We start from the raw sequence: 17,593 nt of genomic DNA, 5'->3' as shown, positions 1-17,593 counted from the left end.
GGAGCGGGAGATGCGAGGAAGTCCAAAGAGGATAAGAAAATATGTTATAAAATGTGATATTTTTGTATGCTTTGTTTTTCTTTGTGTTCTAATTAAAAAACTTTTAATAAATATTATTTTTAAAAAAAGATCTTCTAATTGTGGCGGAAAGCTTTTTTGAAACAAGAAGCTCCAAGTTCACTTTGTTATGAAGAACTCTAGCTCAGTCTCTCTGTTGAGCATTTTTGGGCCTGAAGAGCACGGGATGAATAGTTAAAACTTTTGCTTACCACATGGTGATTGCATAAAGGAAATTAAGAAGCCTGAGGGATTAAATGGATGTGGAACAGTGGCCTAATTCCTACATCACGGCCAACATTTCCTATCTCAGCAGCAAAAAATCGTGACGTACAATGGCAATGCGACAATTCCAGAAACACAGAATATATATGCAATATTGTTAGGGCTCAGTTTGTTTGGCATAACCTGGATAGTGCTAAAATAAAACTTGTTCGTATTGCACAAAGGAAGAGCTCGCCATATCTTCAGTAATGTTTACCCCCCCCCCCCATGCAGCTGTAACTATGTGTGAACGTTGGCTAGTCTTTGAATCCTTGGTTGGCTCTATGATGAAATTATATGGCATGAAGGAAATGGAGATGTTGTATGGCAAAATAAGGCATTTTACACTGCAAATATAGACTTGGGACCGGTGAATTCATGTCCTGATAACACAGGGGAAAACCCCGCCCCCCACAATAGATAATGAGCTGTTTCAATGCCAAAAAGCAGTACTTACAATTGTGGGTTGAGTAGTTGGTATATAGGTGGTGGTCTGCGGGACCTGGACCAGTTTTATAGGCTGGCTGCTTGTCACACCTGTTGCTATCTGCAGAGACAGCACAGGCAACCTCAGCAAAAGGTTCAGCTTTTACATAAATGCCACCTATTTATTATTATCGTATTATTTATTATTATCGTAGAAATTTGTCAGATGTTTGGCTTGCGTTAAAATTTGCATCTCAATGAATTCACAGGTTACTTTTTTTGTTAATGAAACCAAAATTCAAAATATGAATGTGAGCAATGTATACAGCTTGATGTTTCAAAAAGGTGCAACAATTATGTGAAAGCAATTTGAGATTTTCAAGCAAAATGTTCCATGGTAAAAATTGTAGGCACCCGACATTTTCTTTGCAAATAATGCCAGATCATAGCAAAACACAGCACTGCTACAAGCACAAGAGACTGCTTTTTTAAAAATACCCTAAACATGTGTGTACCTAATTAGTCAGTCAAGGTTTTTTGGTAAGGTTCATCACCAATTTCCAATGCGTTTCAAGCATCCCCTCAATGAAAAAACACATAAAATCTAGAGAACAACTTATAAAGTTTTATGAGTTAGGTTCACAGAAAGTGTGAGCTCATGAGTATACTGGAGTATATGTTCTCCAGTAATAGTTCAAATGAGACATGATGCAATTAAAGTATTGGTGAAGTAAATAATATATTGTTATTTTACTAAACACACAGGGTTTGGGAACGAAGGAATAAATATGCAATTCCAGCTCTTCATAAAGATATTGGTTTAATTAATTATCAGTGCGACAATGGTTATTAACATCTCTGATTAGAAATCATATCCTAATCCACACCATCTGAAGAATGTTAATTGATATATACAAGGATATACAAGGCTTATGTAGCCAATGACATCTTATGTATTCCAATGCCCACCATTTCTGTGGAGAAGTTAGGGTACAGAATTATTTGAGGATATGGTAATTTGAGCAACAGTTTCAAAGTAGAGTTTTAGGTGCATGGTAGAAGTGCCAGGGCATGCTGTGTGAGTGTATCTACAGGGCATATATAATCTGCAATTCAAAGGAGCTAGAATAGAGAAAGGTCGTTGGGCATTCATGCACCCAGAGCAATAGCTTTGACTCAATGAGACTCAATGAGAGTGGCAGAATATTGCATGAAATTTCATTAGGGCATGGCGTGGTGAAGGACAAAACTATATAGCAAAGTGCTGATGTTTCTCCTAGAATTTCACTGAGAGATGGGCACCATTAACTATTCCTACCTGCAGAGTCACTTCCAGAGAACAGCACTGGCTGGACCCATGGCTTTATGTTATGGAGTCCCACAGGGCTCCATCTTATCCCTCATGCTGTTAAATACCTACAGTATCCCATCTGGAGAGACTGTGCAGACACTGAGTCGGTGTTTGGATACAGTGATAGGTTGGACTAGGGCTGATAAATGGAAATTAAATCTAGTTAAGATGGAGGGTGGGTGGTCTCTGGTCCAGGAATTAAGGGGTTGGCTTGTTCTGGATGGGGTGGCATCCCCCCCCCTTGATGGAGCAGCTTCGAAGTCTGGGGTACTCCTACAGGCCAAAGTGTCACTGAATATACAGGTGGCTTTGGTGGGGCCTATATCCAGATCTGGCTGGTTCATCAGCTGTGGCTGTTCCAGGACTGAGATAGTTTGGCCTCAGTAATCCATGCTCTGATAACCATAACATTGATGCAATGTGCTTTACGTGAGGATGTCCTTGATAACAGTCTGGAGGCTGCAACTAGTATTGAGAGTAGCCAGAAGAGTGCGTATCACTCCAAGTTCTGAAAGCACTACACGGGTTGCCAGTGAGCTTCAGGGTCCAATTCAAAGCGTTGGTACTAGTATACAAAGCCCTAAAGTACTTGAAGGAGTGTCTTCTGTCATATGTCTAAGCACACAGTTTACAATGGGAGGGGGCCTTCTTGCAGTACCAACACTGTGGATACCAAGGAGGGTGAAAAAGTATGAGAGGGGTTTCCTCTGTGGTAGGGCAGCCAGAATTTAAAACACATTTTTATTTGCCCAGGCCTTTGGAAGGAGATAGTATTATTTGGGCACTGTCATTTTAATTAATGATTTTGGAATTGGTCTTATAAAATTTCATGTTGTCAGTTGCCCTCTTAAAGGAAGGAAGACTGGACACAAATAGATAAAATGAAATATGAGAGCCTAGATACATTCTGGTCCCTTCCCTTAAGAAATAACTTTGTAAGATTAAAGACAAATCTCCAAAATGTGTTTTAATTCTTATGAACCCTCAAGAACGTTAACAGGAAACCAGAATTCAGTGTTTTAAACAGTCTCACCAATTTTACATGAAGGGGGTTGTGGTTAAGTAAAGAAGTATGTTGTAAGCCACCTTGAGTGTGGTTTTAACTTTGGAAAGGCGGCTTACAAGTAAAATGACTGACTGATTGAAATACTTACTGTAACACTCTCCTTGCTCTTTTCAACAGCTGCCTCTTTTTCTTTTGGAGTACTGGCAGTTTCTGTAGGTGCCGGCTGTGCACTGGAGGTAGGCTGGGATGATTTATTTAATGTTTCTGTGCTAATTTCAGGATCCGTTTCTTGCTGTGTTGCAGTTGCTAAAATGAAAACAAAAGGATTTCTAAATTATGTAACTGGATAATGTTCACTCACAAATAAGTTAAAACAGTTGTGAGGAACCTTTGGCCCTCCAGATGTTGCTGAACTACAACTCTAGCGTGGCAACATCTAGAAGGTCAAAGGTTTCCCACACTTAGGTTAAAAAGATATTGTTTACCTGACTGTGTGCAGGACTTCATGTGTTCTGGCCAATGGGCTTGCTGGCAAGGGTAGTCGCAGTAACTGGTATTCCAACAACAGTAGAAAATTGCTTCTTTTTTGCAGTTGGCACACCACTGCTTCTTTTTGGTTTCATCCACAGCTTGCTGCTTTTCCAGTTCCAGCTGCTTCTTCACTTCGGCAATCAAACGATCTCTTTCCTGTTCCAAACTCTGACGCATTTCAGCCATTGTGAGTTCTAGTCAACAGACAGACAGCATATAGTCAACAGTGGGTCCAAATGGTAATTTAGAAATTTAAGTTTTAGCTCTAGATGCATTAGTCACTTTTAGATGAAAAACAACAGCTTCATTCTGTAACTGCAAGTGCAGCATTAGGCAACATATCTACCAAACTAGTGATTATTGGTTCTCATGAATGAACTATAAACGAACAATTACTATCCAATTTGCAGTTTAACTTGCTTTCTGGATTTCAAAAAGAGTAAGCATATTTCCATTCTCAAAACAGTATATATTTAAATTGTGGTTCAGGAAATACTATATTGAGCTGGTTCAGATGTCTGAACTGGCCCACTCTAACTGACCATACATGTGAGGAACAGTCTAGGATGGCATGTTCCATCACATTTTCTACTCTTTCTAGGGAGGGCAATTTGTACTATCACAGAGTTGCAGCTGAGATACTGCCATGGCCTTTTAAAAAACAAGTGGCAACATCATTATTTTGAACTGCATTTTTTATACCCAGATTGTGTTTCATTTCTGAAAGTTCCTGCTGATGTAACCACTGAAGCTTTTCTATTTCAATTCTCAAACGACGAATCTGGAATATCAAAGAAATAATTAGGTCACTTGATTTAAAAAAGTCTTTATCAACCCTATGAGTTTTGGATTTAATTTGCATAAGTTTGCATATCAACAAAATGATTCTGAAGGGGGGAAAGCACCCTCTCTTGGTTTTTAGATGATACATTTCTATTTCCCAATAATCACCATATCAAAAAGGCATTCCAACCTGTGTGTAAAAAGGGAGGAATGATTCCTATGGATTTGTATCTATTTACTATTAAAAATAACTAACATTTTTTATAACCCATGGCTCAACTAATGAAGGGTATATTTAAATTGACTAAATGAGCCCCAGAAAAAATATGGACTTTAGACTTCCATGATTCATACTTTCTATTTCCCTTCTTCTAAATAAAATTTCAAATAAAATTAAAAAACACACACGAACACACAACAATACATAAATAGAAGTGCTTAGTTTGCTGGTTTTAACCAGTTATTGCATGATTCAAAAAGAGCACCAGGAATTTATGCCAACAGTGATGAGAAACAAGAGCTTAAAACATGGCAAATTTTGTCCTTCTGGTATTTCAAACAGTAAACAGAGAGGAAACTAGGAGACCGATCAAAAAAACAACTTTCACACTCATAATAAGAGATTTTAGCAAAATTCATCAGCAAAATGGATAGCAAATGAAGCAATTTTTCTCTAATAATACTGCTAGGGAATCTGTACACAAAAAAATGAGAGTCCTTAAGAGGAACCTACATATATTAAATATGTATCCAGCAGAATTTAAAAGAAAGGTTCTGCATGAAGAACTCAAATTTTTTTAATGTTTCGTACAATCTGAGGTATATGGACCAGGATTAATATTGTTAGCACCGTAGTGAGTGACAAAAGTGCCCCAACTGATTTAATTTTCATTTTATTGCTATTAAAAGTTTTGCTTGTTTTATGTTGTAACCTGCTCTGAAAAAGTTTTGTTATAACACAGGCTATAAAGGTAGTTAGTAAATAAATAAACATTCAGAAAAATTGACTTTAAAGAAAAATAACTGTCTTTTTTTTTAAAAAAAAGAAGAGTCAAGGCTGTTTTTTAATGCAATGTCACGATCAGCATGCTTCTGTAAATCATTAGTTGCCTACAGAACTCTGAGTAACATGGGCATCGCACAGTCACTCTCTCCCCTCCCTTGCTATGTGGCATGAAAAAGAGAAGGGTTAGTTAATGTGCCTGAATCACAGGAAAGAAAAAAGATAAGATACTGAAACTCATTTTCCCTCATCCTTTCCTTCCTCCATGAAAACAATATATTCACTAAACAAATTGAGGTGGTGACACTGGCTGTACTCCTATATACTACTAAACAATGGTTTAGCCCTATGTGTGCAAGCCAGAATAAGCTCCCTGTCAATTGAGTATTTCAAATTGTAAGCTGGACCTAAGATATTTTGCTTGTGTAAACAAGTTAGATTTAGAAGGCCTGAAGGAAAATCCTGGAATAGCTAGTCTGCCATGCATTTAAGGAAGTACAATGGTACCTCTGGTTAAGAACTTAATTCGTTCTGGAGGTCCATTCTTAACCTGAAACTGTTCTTAACCTGAGGTACCACTTTAGCTAATGGGGCCTCCTGCTGCCGCTGCGCCGCCGCCACGTGATTTCTGTTCTCATCCTGAAGCAAAGTTCTTAACCTGAGGTACTATTTCTGGGTTAGTGGAGTCTGTAACCTGAAGTGTCTGTAACCCGAGGTACCACTGTAGTACTATTATATTGTCATTGTCCTGCGCAGTAGTAGCAGCTTTTAGCAAGAGCAACCTAGTTAAAATTTTATGTTATAAACTTTAATGAGCTCCTCTCTCACACAGTATGCAACCAGTAGTTTTCACAATAGTTGGTATTAGATCAGACAAGAGGCCAGAACTCAAATACATATCTGCAGAATATTTAAAAGGCAGATTTCTACTTATTTTTAAAGTGTTTCACATTTTATTTTTTAAAGAAAAAATGTGACTTGCTGATGGCAAAAGACACTGACCTCAGCAATTGTGCTTCCAGTGGTATTTTTTGAAAGGTCATTGTATATTTCTGTCATTGTTCCTTTTATGGCATCCATCATCTGTTAAAAAAAAGTTTATTAAGGAATTAAAAGTGATCTTGCTTTTTAAATTTCTTTATCCCGGCAACATTCCGTAATTTCTTATGTAGGATATTATAAAAACTACTGACACACTTTTCTCTGAGTGGATTTTGTAAATCTCATATCAATAATATAAAAGAAACCCAGCAACCACTGCATCTTAGGTCATATTGATACCTCTTGACCTCTGAGATTCATCCACTCCACACACAATGGATAGAAGTGAACAACTGAGCTTTAGGAAGAACTTTCTGCAATAAATGCTGCTCAATAGTGGAATGAACTACCTTGAAGTGTTGCGGACTCTCCCTCACTGGAGGTTTTTAGACAGTTAGATGGCCATCTGTCAGGGATTCTTTAGCAATGATTCCTGCATTGCTAGATGGCCCTTTGGGTTGCTTCACACTATATTTCTATGATTCTATGAACTTGGGTGGGTTACTGTGTGTGAATAAAAATATCACCTCTCCATTTAGTTCTTTTGATATCGGTTTCTAATCTCACTATGAGTAAAATCTCAGGAATCAAATAACAAGTGATTATACAGAGCCATTATAAATGATTGCATGCAACATGATTGCATACCTGCCGGGGGGGGGGATGTATCTGTGTGTGCCTCAGACTACAATGTGGGGTGCCACGTGCTATGATTAAATCACTTCAGAGTATGTTTAGTTTGGTAGCCAGACAACTGGACTCTCAGACATGTGGCGAGTTCATAGTTCACTATTTACTTGTTCAATCTGAATGCCATAGGTTCTCCCTAGATGGTGTTAAATTACAATATTGCCATGTATCTGTAATGCCATCAGAGCATTCAAATCACCAATCACCATGTCAAAACACAGAATTCCATGTTGGCATTATTATAGCAGTTAGATGTCAAAATGACAATCAGAATCCAACTCTATTTGCTTGCATCCATCAGACACCAACAAAGCATTCTGGAGCCGTTTACTTTTAATTTTAGTCCTAATTTATGCATTGAGAGTCTGAAATGCAGTACTCTGGGAATCTGTTCACAGTCTACCATGCAAGTTGCTGATGCAGGATCAGATGTCAATATTCATGAGGTAGTAAAATGGATCAAGATACCTACAGGACTGAGATGGGAGAAAGAAACTGCATGAACTTTCTAAACATCATTTGTGACCTTATACATGGCATCAACTCACTGAGCAGTTTAGATAAACAGGGCAGATGCCTGTGTTTCTCTCCACTTCATGCAAATGGCTACATTGGAACATGTGAGGAATTCCTCATTTTTGCTTTTCACGTCTATGTTTTTTAAAAAGTAAGGTTCAATTTAGCTCTCTGCCTAAATTTCTTAATTAAATAAAGTTGCATCAATAGAAACTAGAATGGCTTCTTAAAATAAAGACAATGGAGGGGGCAAATGCACTTTGTAAGCATTTAAAGCACCACCCTTGGATGGCTCATTTTTCATCATTCTAAAACTTCTCATTATGTTTAAATGAACACATTTTAGAAGAACCACTTCACATAAGAAGCAGGAGTTGTTTTTACTTCATGATTTTGGTACCTGAACAAAAATGGAATTACTTACTTGTCATTAATTGTTCTTCCAGTTGTGCTGCCCCTGTGTGGTCTCACTAGTGGTGTTAAGGTACGCCAGCTGTAACACACGGGGAAACTTTCACAGCAGTATTTTAAACTGGCCAGCTATGCACTTAAGCTTGATGTTCAATGAAGCACCTGTTTACAGCCTTGCCTGCTCAGTTCTCATTCTGGCCACTTCTCCTTTGTCTTCCTTGAAGGAGTCCAGGTAGTACACAAGGCTAGTTTACCCAAGCAAGAAAGTATGGCTGAAAGATGCTGACTTGCCCAAGGCCAACCGATGAACTTTATGACTTACAAGTGATTTGAAATCTACTATTTCTCTCTTGCATACACAGAATGTATAGCAAGTTTTTCAGGGAGAAGGTATGCAAGACGAGGCTTTACAGCCCTGCCTAAAAATAAAAATGTCAACCCTTCATATACAGTCCTTTATCTACCACATGTGTACCAGAGCCTAAAGCCTTTGGAACTGTTGTGTCACACCTTGCACACACTAATTACAGGACAGTTCTTCCTCTATCCCCACTCCACCATCAAAGCCCCCATATCTGTTTGGCAGCCATGTTTGGTAACCGTAGCTGAAAGTGCTTGTCCAAAGATGCTGGCTTTCCCGAGCAAGACCCAATTGGTCACTGTGGCATACCACTTGCCCAGATAGGCCAAGCAAAGGCATCATCTTCCTCGGCTGCCAGAAACTCATATAGCTCAGCTACTCCCATACAGCTGTATCCAATGGGCTCCTGTACCAATAGCTTCTATAGAGATAGCTTTACATATCTGTAAGACTACTCTGTCCCAAGAAGTGCAGGGCTTAAGGCTATTGCTGTGACATCATTGCTCTGTACACTGAAGTGGAAAATACTCAGCTCAGAATACCATTTCCCCCCGAACAGAATATCAAAAATTCTCTCTTGTAGCCTTTATGCTAGAACACCTACATGGTGCCATCTCAGAGTCTTCCTTCAAATTCCTCCACAAAGGCCACCTTTTCTATTAAGCCTCAGGCTTAATCTTTAGATCCTCATCTCCAATTGGAGCAAAGTTTAAGGACATGAAACTATATTTCCTTGTATTAATTTTTCTCTACTTTTCTCTTACTGCTTAAATATAGATTTAGGCTCTTTGAGGCAAGCACTTGCATTTGTTTTCCCATTATTATTTTTATGCACCATAAAGATGGTTGTCTGTGCTAAAAGAAACACGCACAAAGTAGAAAAAAAGCTTTGTCAAACATTACAGATAAGTCTGATAAGTACTAATAAAATTATGATGTGCATACATATATCCACACATGTTGGGTTAATAAAATTTATCCATAAATGTATGTTAACCATGCATACATTTGGGCTGTTTTTGTCTCTTCCCTCCATCCCTGCCCCAAAACCCAAGCTTCTCTTTTTGGAGAACTATGGCAGGAAAAGTTGCAGTGCTTCCAGCTACACACGAGCAGCCAGTTTAAAATATTGCTGTTAAGGTTCTTCCACGTGTTCAAAGGTTAAACTTATCCACATCACAGGATGAGGAAAAATGTTCAGGCAAGTGGATAACCTGCTTTGTTGCACATCAGCAACTGCATGAACTTCAAAGTAGTGCTTTTTTAAAACAAAAACAAAAAACTTACTTTACTAGTATACTTAGCAATATCTGCAGCCACATCTGCTGAAGCTGTTGCTATTGGCAAGTCTGTATTAACTGAAGATGAAAGTGTACTTGCTGGCCCAGAACTGGTTACTATGGAAACAGGTTGAGTGCTTGTAACCAAGGTAATGGTTGACGTTGAAGTACTCTGAGTAATTTCTTTTTGCTGTACAGCTAAGGACACAAAACAAACCCACAAGTGAATCACTGCAGATTTCAGTGTGTTTGAAATGTCAAAAAACAGGCAAACCAATGCTAAATAAATGCTGTTCAATAGCCTTTCACATCCCAGTCTAGAACATTTGTGTTGGTGGATTGGTGTGTGATGCTCCCATAATACTTTTTGCAGTGGTGACATACCTTATTCTGTGACATTATGCTTGCATAACTGTGTAAACCAGGGCAGAAAACAAGGCAGTTAAGGATTCTTAGGGCAACTTTTAGTGAGTGTCTATGCTAGTTTCAGCAGCCACTGGAAAATACTCCTTAAAATGTACCATAGTGGGATAATACCTTGATTATGGCCAAGTAAAATGTCACAAAGTAGTGAACAAGCTGTTGAGTTATTAGGAACTGTTCCAGTATGATATTAAGTAAAATGGGGCAGGGAGGAAGGGGGGTCTGCAAATTAGGTTGACACCCCAAAATCTACAGATTGCATCTGTCTAAAGATATTAGGAAGATTTAATTACATTAGTATCTGTTAGGTGCAAATTAAATTTCAGAATTAATTAGATTAAGAACTGCTTGGACAATAATAATAATGGCTGTTTCCCCATTTTTGGAAAATAATAAATCTAGAAATTACTTGGATCTATCCTCTTAAAAGGTTGGCACTCTTCATTTTCATAACCATGTTTCACAGAAAATAAAAAACCTTCTGTCATCACATAAAAAGGGATCAACATGTTCTTTAAGGACACTTTAAAACCATTCAAAATTATATGATGGAATCTAACATTGCACAATGGGACTTCATTTTCCTCACCTCTTCATTGCAGCCATGCCCTAGTACCCAGTCACACAAACAATTTGCACAGGAGGGTTTGCTAACTCTCCAGAGCAGATTTTAAGTGTGTGGGGGGTTATAGAGGAAGGGACTCAAGCACAGACAGCATTAGATACAACCTATATTGTGCATCTCCATATTGATACTGCAGTTCACATTCCAACTAAAATGCTGCAGATAAACAAATTATTCTAAGTACTGTTGTACCTTGGCTCCCAAATGCCTTGGCTCCCAAACGCTACAAACCCGGAAGTGAGTGTTCTGGTTTGCAAACGTTCTTTGGAACCCGAATGTCTGGTGCGGCTTCCACAGCTTCTGATTGGCTGCAGGAGTTTCAGGCAGCCAATCGGAAGCTGCGCCTTGGTTTCCGAACATTTTGGAAGTTGAATGGACTTCCGAGGCACCACTGTACACTTAAGGACCACACTGGTGGAGCGATTTTGCATTTTCATATCTTTACAGGACAAATTTATGGAAGAATAGTTTGAAGTACTTGAGCACAATGACCACAGCAAAAATACAGCAGTGAAAACAAAATGGGAAAGGTGATACATACCTTTCACGGCCTGTCTTGTCTGATATCTTGTTCCTTGGGAGGACTGAGGTTGCTGCTGCTGACTCTGCTGCTGCTGCTGTTGCCTTTGCACCTTCTGCATATGCCATTTCTGAGAAGAAGTCTGAAATTTGTTTGAAGAATTCCATACAACCCGTTGGACTGCTGGGGCAGTTTCCTTTGGTAGAAGCGGCCTTTGCTTCTTCACTGGGCTCCCGGTGGCTGCAGCTGGAGTGCTGGCAGCAGAAGTAGTGCTTGTTGTAGCTGTGACACCAGCTGGAGGAGTCTGGGATGCGGATCGAGTAAGCACCTGAGTTTCAGCTGGAGGCTGACTACTTACTGTTGAAGAAGGTGGGGTTTTAGCTGCAGCTAAGTGGTTAGAAAAAAAACATGATTTTTTTTACTGACAATTCAAGTAATACAAAACAAAACTACTGTGAGGAACATAGGACAACAGATATCGATGCACATAATTATTTTTCAGTGGGTGAAAGTTGCATTGTTCACTGCCAGCTGACAGATATCGGTGCACATAATTATTTTTCAGTGGGTGAAAGTTGCATTGTTCATTGCCAGCTGACTTTCAAAAGCAATTTACACATCACAGACCTACAAATGCCATCTTTTTGCCTGCAGAGAAAATGTGATGAAGTAAAAGAAAGTAAACCAAGTTCTGTGGGGTATATGTTTGTCACTCTAGGAGCCTCTAAACTTTCATTTTGACCCTTCCATCATCTACTCTGGAACTATTTTTAGTCCCTCACATCATATAGATGATGCCTCAGAGCTAATATTTATCCTTGTTTTACACTGACATATATTAGGTTTTGAAACGTCTTCATTCAGATTATGAAACCACCCTTAATTATTGCATTCTCAGCAGACGTTTCAGGAATTTGCTACTGTAGGCAGCACACACACCAAGATTTCAAGACTCTCATGATCACACGTTCCCTGGTGATTGGATACTACTACAGTAGTACCTCGTTTTGCGACCAGGATCCGTTCCGGAGCCCCAGTCGTGGGCTGAAAAGGACGCTGGACAAAGCACTGCGTCTGTGCACGTGCGCGGAGTAGTTTGTGCTTCTGCACATGCACGAGCAGCGAACCCGGAAGTAACCCATTCCAGTACTTCCGGGTTTGCTGTGGACGTTTGACGAAACGGGTGTGCAACGAGGCGGACGCTAGACGAGGTACCACTGTATAAAGAACACAAGTCATATACATGCTGCAAGAATGTATTCATTTGTTTATTTAAACTAATTGTAATATATGCAGCCCAAACCAAAAATTAAATAAAACTCAGAAACTATAGAACAAAACACAGAATTCGCTTACAAATAACACCAGCAAAGGTGACACAAATTCAACTCTCCCTCTCTCACATTAAATACCGAAAGGTTTGAAATAATCTCAAAAAAAAAAAAAAAAAACTTATTGAAGTGTTTCTAACCTTTCTATCTACCATCTGCCTTGTCTGAGCATTGCAGAATACAGATCATGGATTGGGAACCAATGGTCCCTCCAGATGTTGTTGAACTCAAACTCCCATCATCCAAGACCATTGGCCAGACTGGTAGGGGCTTATGGGAGTCCAACATCTGAAGAGTGACAAGATACTAATACTCTGTACATAATGACAAAAGCTAGTGCAATCTATAGTACAGCTGCATGTTTTCAAGCCACTGTAGCAAAGATACATTTTTGGAAGATACAGTTGAACCTCCATTTACATAATCCTCTGGTTACGTAAATTTCAGGATGCGTGCGGCAAACCCAGAAGTATTTTACTGGGTTTTGCTGCGCACGCATGCACAGAAGTGGTCCTCAGGTTGCGGAAACCTTGGGATCCGACCGGACCTCTGGAAGGGATCCCGTCCGCAAGCGGAGGTACCACTGTATACTAATGCCTTGCTTTTTTCAGCAGGGGGATTCCTTCATCTCTCCTTCCTCACCCTTGCCCCCCCCACAGTTGTAGAAGCACACGACATGGGCACAGGCCACCTGGCCCTGTACAGCACAGTGGGATGACTTCAGGTATAGTCAAAGTACACACAGTGCATACAGTGGCACATGGGGGTGGGCTGCTTCCCTACTATGCACACCCATTTCCCATTTGCGGCTGCGTGAACTGCCCCTAGCAGCCCTGCTTCCTGGGCTTTAGTTTAGGACTCAGTTGTGCATCCCTAGCCCTATTCATTCCAGCAGCACTCATCACATGTCTGTGCGTGCAACTGAAACAGTCTACTTTGATTATTTTAAAATATTGAAAACTCTGATAATTCTAACCTTATTCTTCAAAATATTTGTTGAGAAGGAACTTTCTCATAGTAAGAGCTGTTTGACAGTGGAATGGACTCCCTTGAAAGGTGGTGGACTCTCATTCACTGGAGGTTTTTAAGCAGAGGTTGGATGGCCATCTGTCATGGATGCTTTAGCTGAGATGGCTGCATTGCAGAGGATTGAACTAGATGATCCTTGGGATCCCTTTCAACTCTACACTTCTTTTTGAGACTTTTAGAGAACAGCACATCAGTATCTTATGTTGAAATCAGACTGATCACAGTCTGCTAAACCTAAACATGCTGTTCGCCTGTGTTAGTATGGCTAGGCTCATTTTAACATGAAGAACAATTCGCTTTGCAGGCCTCTATTTCTGGCACCTTGTGGAATGCATGAGCTATATTCATGGGTTAGAAGCTGATTTGTTAATGGTCGTACAGTGGGGCTTTGTGGTCCTTTGATTCCTTTCTGTTTTTTACTGTAAGCACAAGTACCATATTTTTCGCCCTATATAACGCACCGGCCCATAGGACGCACCTAGATTTGGGGGGGGGGGGGAATAAAGGGGAAAAATTATTTTTCCCCCCCAGGCGCGGGTCTGGGGCGGGGGAAGCCCGAGAGCTGCTCTGCCCCCAGAGCAGGTCGGAGAGCGCTGGCAAAGGTGAGCGCACCTTCGGCATTGCTCTGGGAGCTTGCGCGGCTGGGGGCGGGGGAAGCCCGATCTTCCCCCGATCCCAGCCCCCAGAACGGGTCCCAGAGCGATGGTGAAGCTGCATGCAGCTTTGGCATCGCTCTGGGAGCTTGCCGGGCTGGGGGGGGGGTAGCTTCCTGAAGCCTGGTGAGCAAGCCTGGTGCGCACCGACCCCTCTCGCTCTCCAGGCGTCAGCGAAAGCCTACATTCGCCCCATAGGACGCACACACATTTCCCCTTCATTTTTGGAGGGGGAAAAAGTGTGTCCTATAGGGCGAAAAATACGGTATTTCCTCAATGCTCAAACAGTGAGAAAATACAAAGACAGCATTTGAACCTTGTGCAATAAAGGTTTCCAAATCGATATCTATATGTGCATGTTTGACAACATTGAGCAAATATTATTTGAGAAATAATCCTCAAAATAGCTGCACTGTTAGATTTTTAAGGAAAATAAAATTATTTCCACCCCATTCTAGAAGCACACGTTCACACACACACACCACATAAGGTATCAGGATTTCTGGAACTGAACACCACAGACAGCAAAGTGCTTAATCTTAGATTGCCAATACGCATAACAGGAAAAAGTATATTTTTTTACCTTCTTGCTTAGGAGGAGATTCCTTGGGTTCCTTTTTATTTTTGCGTCCCTCACGCCCACACTGATCTTCACCTAGGTCAATAACAAGTTCACTTTCTGAGTCAGAGTCCAGACCAAGATGTACTGTTGGCGAGTCAGTCTCATCTTTACCTTTCAACTTCTCTTTTGTAGGATGTGACAAACTTTTCCCCTTTTCAGAAACTTCTTTATCAGAGTCTACATTTGCCTTTTCTTTGACAGGGGTATCTGTTTTCTCCACTTCTGAGACTGTACTTTTAATTTCTTCTCTTTCTTCAGTTGGTGTTGGTGGTTTTGGTTTTTTTTTCATTGCCAAGGATTCTTTGTCACTTCTTGCACCTTCTTTTTCTTCTTCTTCCTGATCGTTTTTGGATTTCTGTTCATCATCACTGATATATTCACTATCACTAGAATCTGACTTTTCAGAGTCCTCTGAGTCGCTATGTTCTACTGCAACATCTTCAGATATTTCATTGATCCCTAAGAATAAAAGAAGACTATTTATTTATTCATATATTTCTACCACACGTCTTTACAATTATTGAGGCTTATAAAACTTAAGAATTAAGCCATAGATATAAAATAATGAGCACACATACATTATAACAGACTAATTATATACCATACTTATAATAATTCTGTGAAGTAGGTTGTTCAAGTATTAGTTTTGCAAGCAAAGTTCATTTGCCTCCCCAAATAAAGAAGATTTGAACCCTGGTTTGCTAAGATGCAAGCCAAACTCTCTGCACAATGGACAACACACCATATTTAAGATTTCCCCCCATTTATGTTAAAATGATCAATGTTTCAACTCTAATGCCTTCAATGCAAATTTGATATTACCATGTGCATACCTAACTGTGCTTTACAGCTCTCTATTGTCTTGTCAAGATTAAGCTGGAACCTGCTGCGAATTTGCCGCTTTGGGGAAATCAGGGGCGCAGGTGTGGATTGCTGCTGGACTGATTCACTCAACTCTTTCAGATCCATCTCAGCTTTACTACGATCTAGAATATTAAATAAAAGTGTTTTCATTATGTAACACAGCTTAAACAGAAATTGTTTATGTCAAGGAAAAAACCTAATTCAATCAGTCCACATTCGGTATTAATACTTGGTAATATTTACAACATATATTACAACATTTCAAAATAAATGATGAACGACTATTTGGAAGCATGTCTGCAATCCCAGAAACAATTAGGCTGCTTAAATTTCACAGAAGTTGATCAGATTTCAATTTCAGATTTAATTTTCACTGAAGTTGATGTGAAGGTTTGCAGTCAAGGAGTACAATTGAGTATAAACTCCTTCTATAATCAAAGCTGTACTGAGTGAGAATTAAGAGTCCAGCTCTGATCTTTGATTATGCTGATGTGAAAACCTTATACTGTCGCATACTTAGCATAATGCTTTGTCAAGCCCTAGTCCGTGCTCTCACAAAACCTATCCATCAAAGTTATACAAATTGCCCAAATATGCCAGGGGGCTTTTCTGAAGTGAGGCTGATTGGGAAAACCACTGATATCCAAGGACCAGAGGATTTTGTCAGAAATATTTAGTTTTATACAAGAATAAGGAACTATGTTTTTTGGTAGTAGAGCAGGTAAGCAAATAGCATTTAGTTCTCAGAATCCTGTATCTGCTTAACTATGTACTTTCCCAGATATTTTTAAAGCATTTAAAATATCCTTGAATTGAATGAAATTGCTTCAGTTGGGAAACAGAAAGTGTACCTGTCCACATTTATGATTCTGCACTCATAGAATCACCTTGAAACTTCTCATATAGCAAATAGCATTGATAAAATGAAAGTTGGTACTGACAATTTTAACTCACCAAGATTAAGATTCAGAATGCTTCCTGGAGTGGATGTTCTTTCCTGTTTAGCAGGCGTTGAGACTTGAGGAGAGAAAGGTTTGGGGCTGCCAGATAAGCTCCCTGCTTGGCCTGTCCTTGTTGGTGCTGGAGAAGCTAACAAAAGTAGACAATTGACATAACTGCCATTTCAAAATATAACTGAACCCCCTTATTAAAGTATGACCAAGGTCTTGGGTCCACTCTGTGGGATTTCTAGCATTTTTGCTTTGAACAGGAACCCACCCCCACCCTGGTTGTGGTTTGCACTTACTGGATTTTGCATTGCAGATTAGGTGTGCAAAGAGCACAAAAAATCAGTATTTTACATTAAAAATACATTTTATGAGAAAATACACTGAAAAAGGGTTTATTTTATACAAAATGTGTACTAATAAAATGCAGACTTTGCATGTTCTTTCAGAAAAGTCAATAGGATGGGGCAGGAGTGCCAGTGAAAATGAAATGAAACAGGAAAGCAGGAGGCTGCTTGATTCATCCCTTATCCTTCCACAGCATAAGCATTGGAAAATATGAGGGCCCTTATTAAGTAGCTGCACTGGAATAAAAAGAGTGCAAAAATTGTGAATTTATTGAAACAATTTCAACTGAGAGTAAAATTATATTTTATTATGCCAAGTAAGATGATTAATTATACCAATGCTGTGTTGATTAACACAGATAACTAATTAGTTAGGAATGCTTTCAGATACCATCAACTTACCAGCTTTCACTTTGGAAAGGAAATACCCAGTTTTAGGACTACTTCCCCATTTATCTCTGCCCACCTTAGATTCTGGTAAATTTCACCTGTATGTGGATTTCCTATACCAT

At 39.6% G+C, this 17,593-nt stretch overlaps 1 protein-coding gene across 28 annotated transcripts in view; it reads right to left on the bottom strand.

Moving 5' to 3' along the window:
• Positions 1-17,593, bottom strand: part of ZMYND8 (zinc finger MYND-type containing 8) — an 82,578-nt gene that overhangs the window by 3,964 nt on the left and 61,021 nt on the right. For 17 of the 28 annotated variants that reach the window (XM_083746149.1, XM_083746150.1, XM_083746137.1 and 14 more), the window contains 10 exons: positions 16,742-16,876; positions 15,757-15,909; positions 14,885-15,382; positions 11,310-11,675; positions 9,728-9,918; positions 6,424-6,504; positions 4,338-4,416; positions 3,590-3,829; positions 3,253-3,410; positions 779-868 (listed from right to left, as the gene is read on the bottom strand). In XM_083746149.1, the coding sequence (XP_083602275.1) occupies positions 779-868; positions 3,253-3,410; positions 3,590-3,829; positions 4,338-4,416; positions 6,424-6,504; positions 9,728-9,918; positions 11,310-11,675; positions 14,885-15,382; positions 15,757-15,909; positions 16,742-16,876 (1,991 nt within the window). Of the gene's footprint in view, positions 1-778; positions 869-3,252; positions 3,411-3,589; positions 3,830-4,337; positions 4,417-6,423; positions 6,505-8,092; positions 8,162-9,727; positions 9,919-11,309; positions 11,676-14,884; positions 15,383-15,756; positions 15,910-16,741; positions 16,877-17,593 lie in introns of those variants that run through there. The other 11 variants (XM_083746142.1, XM_083746147.1, XM_083746148.1 and 8 more) reach the window with 4 other exon arrangements.

Source organism: Podarcis gaigeae (assembly GCF_964106915.1).
Source record: "Podarcis gaigeae genome assembly, chromosome: 6".
Taxonomy (NCBI): Eukaryota; Metazoa; Chordata; class Lepidosauria; order Squamata; family Lacertidae; genus Podarcis; species Podarcis gaigeae.
The sequence above is the reverse complement of the archived record's forward strand: the minus strand, read 5'-3'. Positions and strand labels throughout refer to the sequence as shown.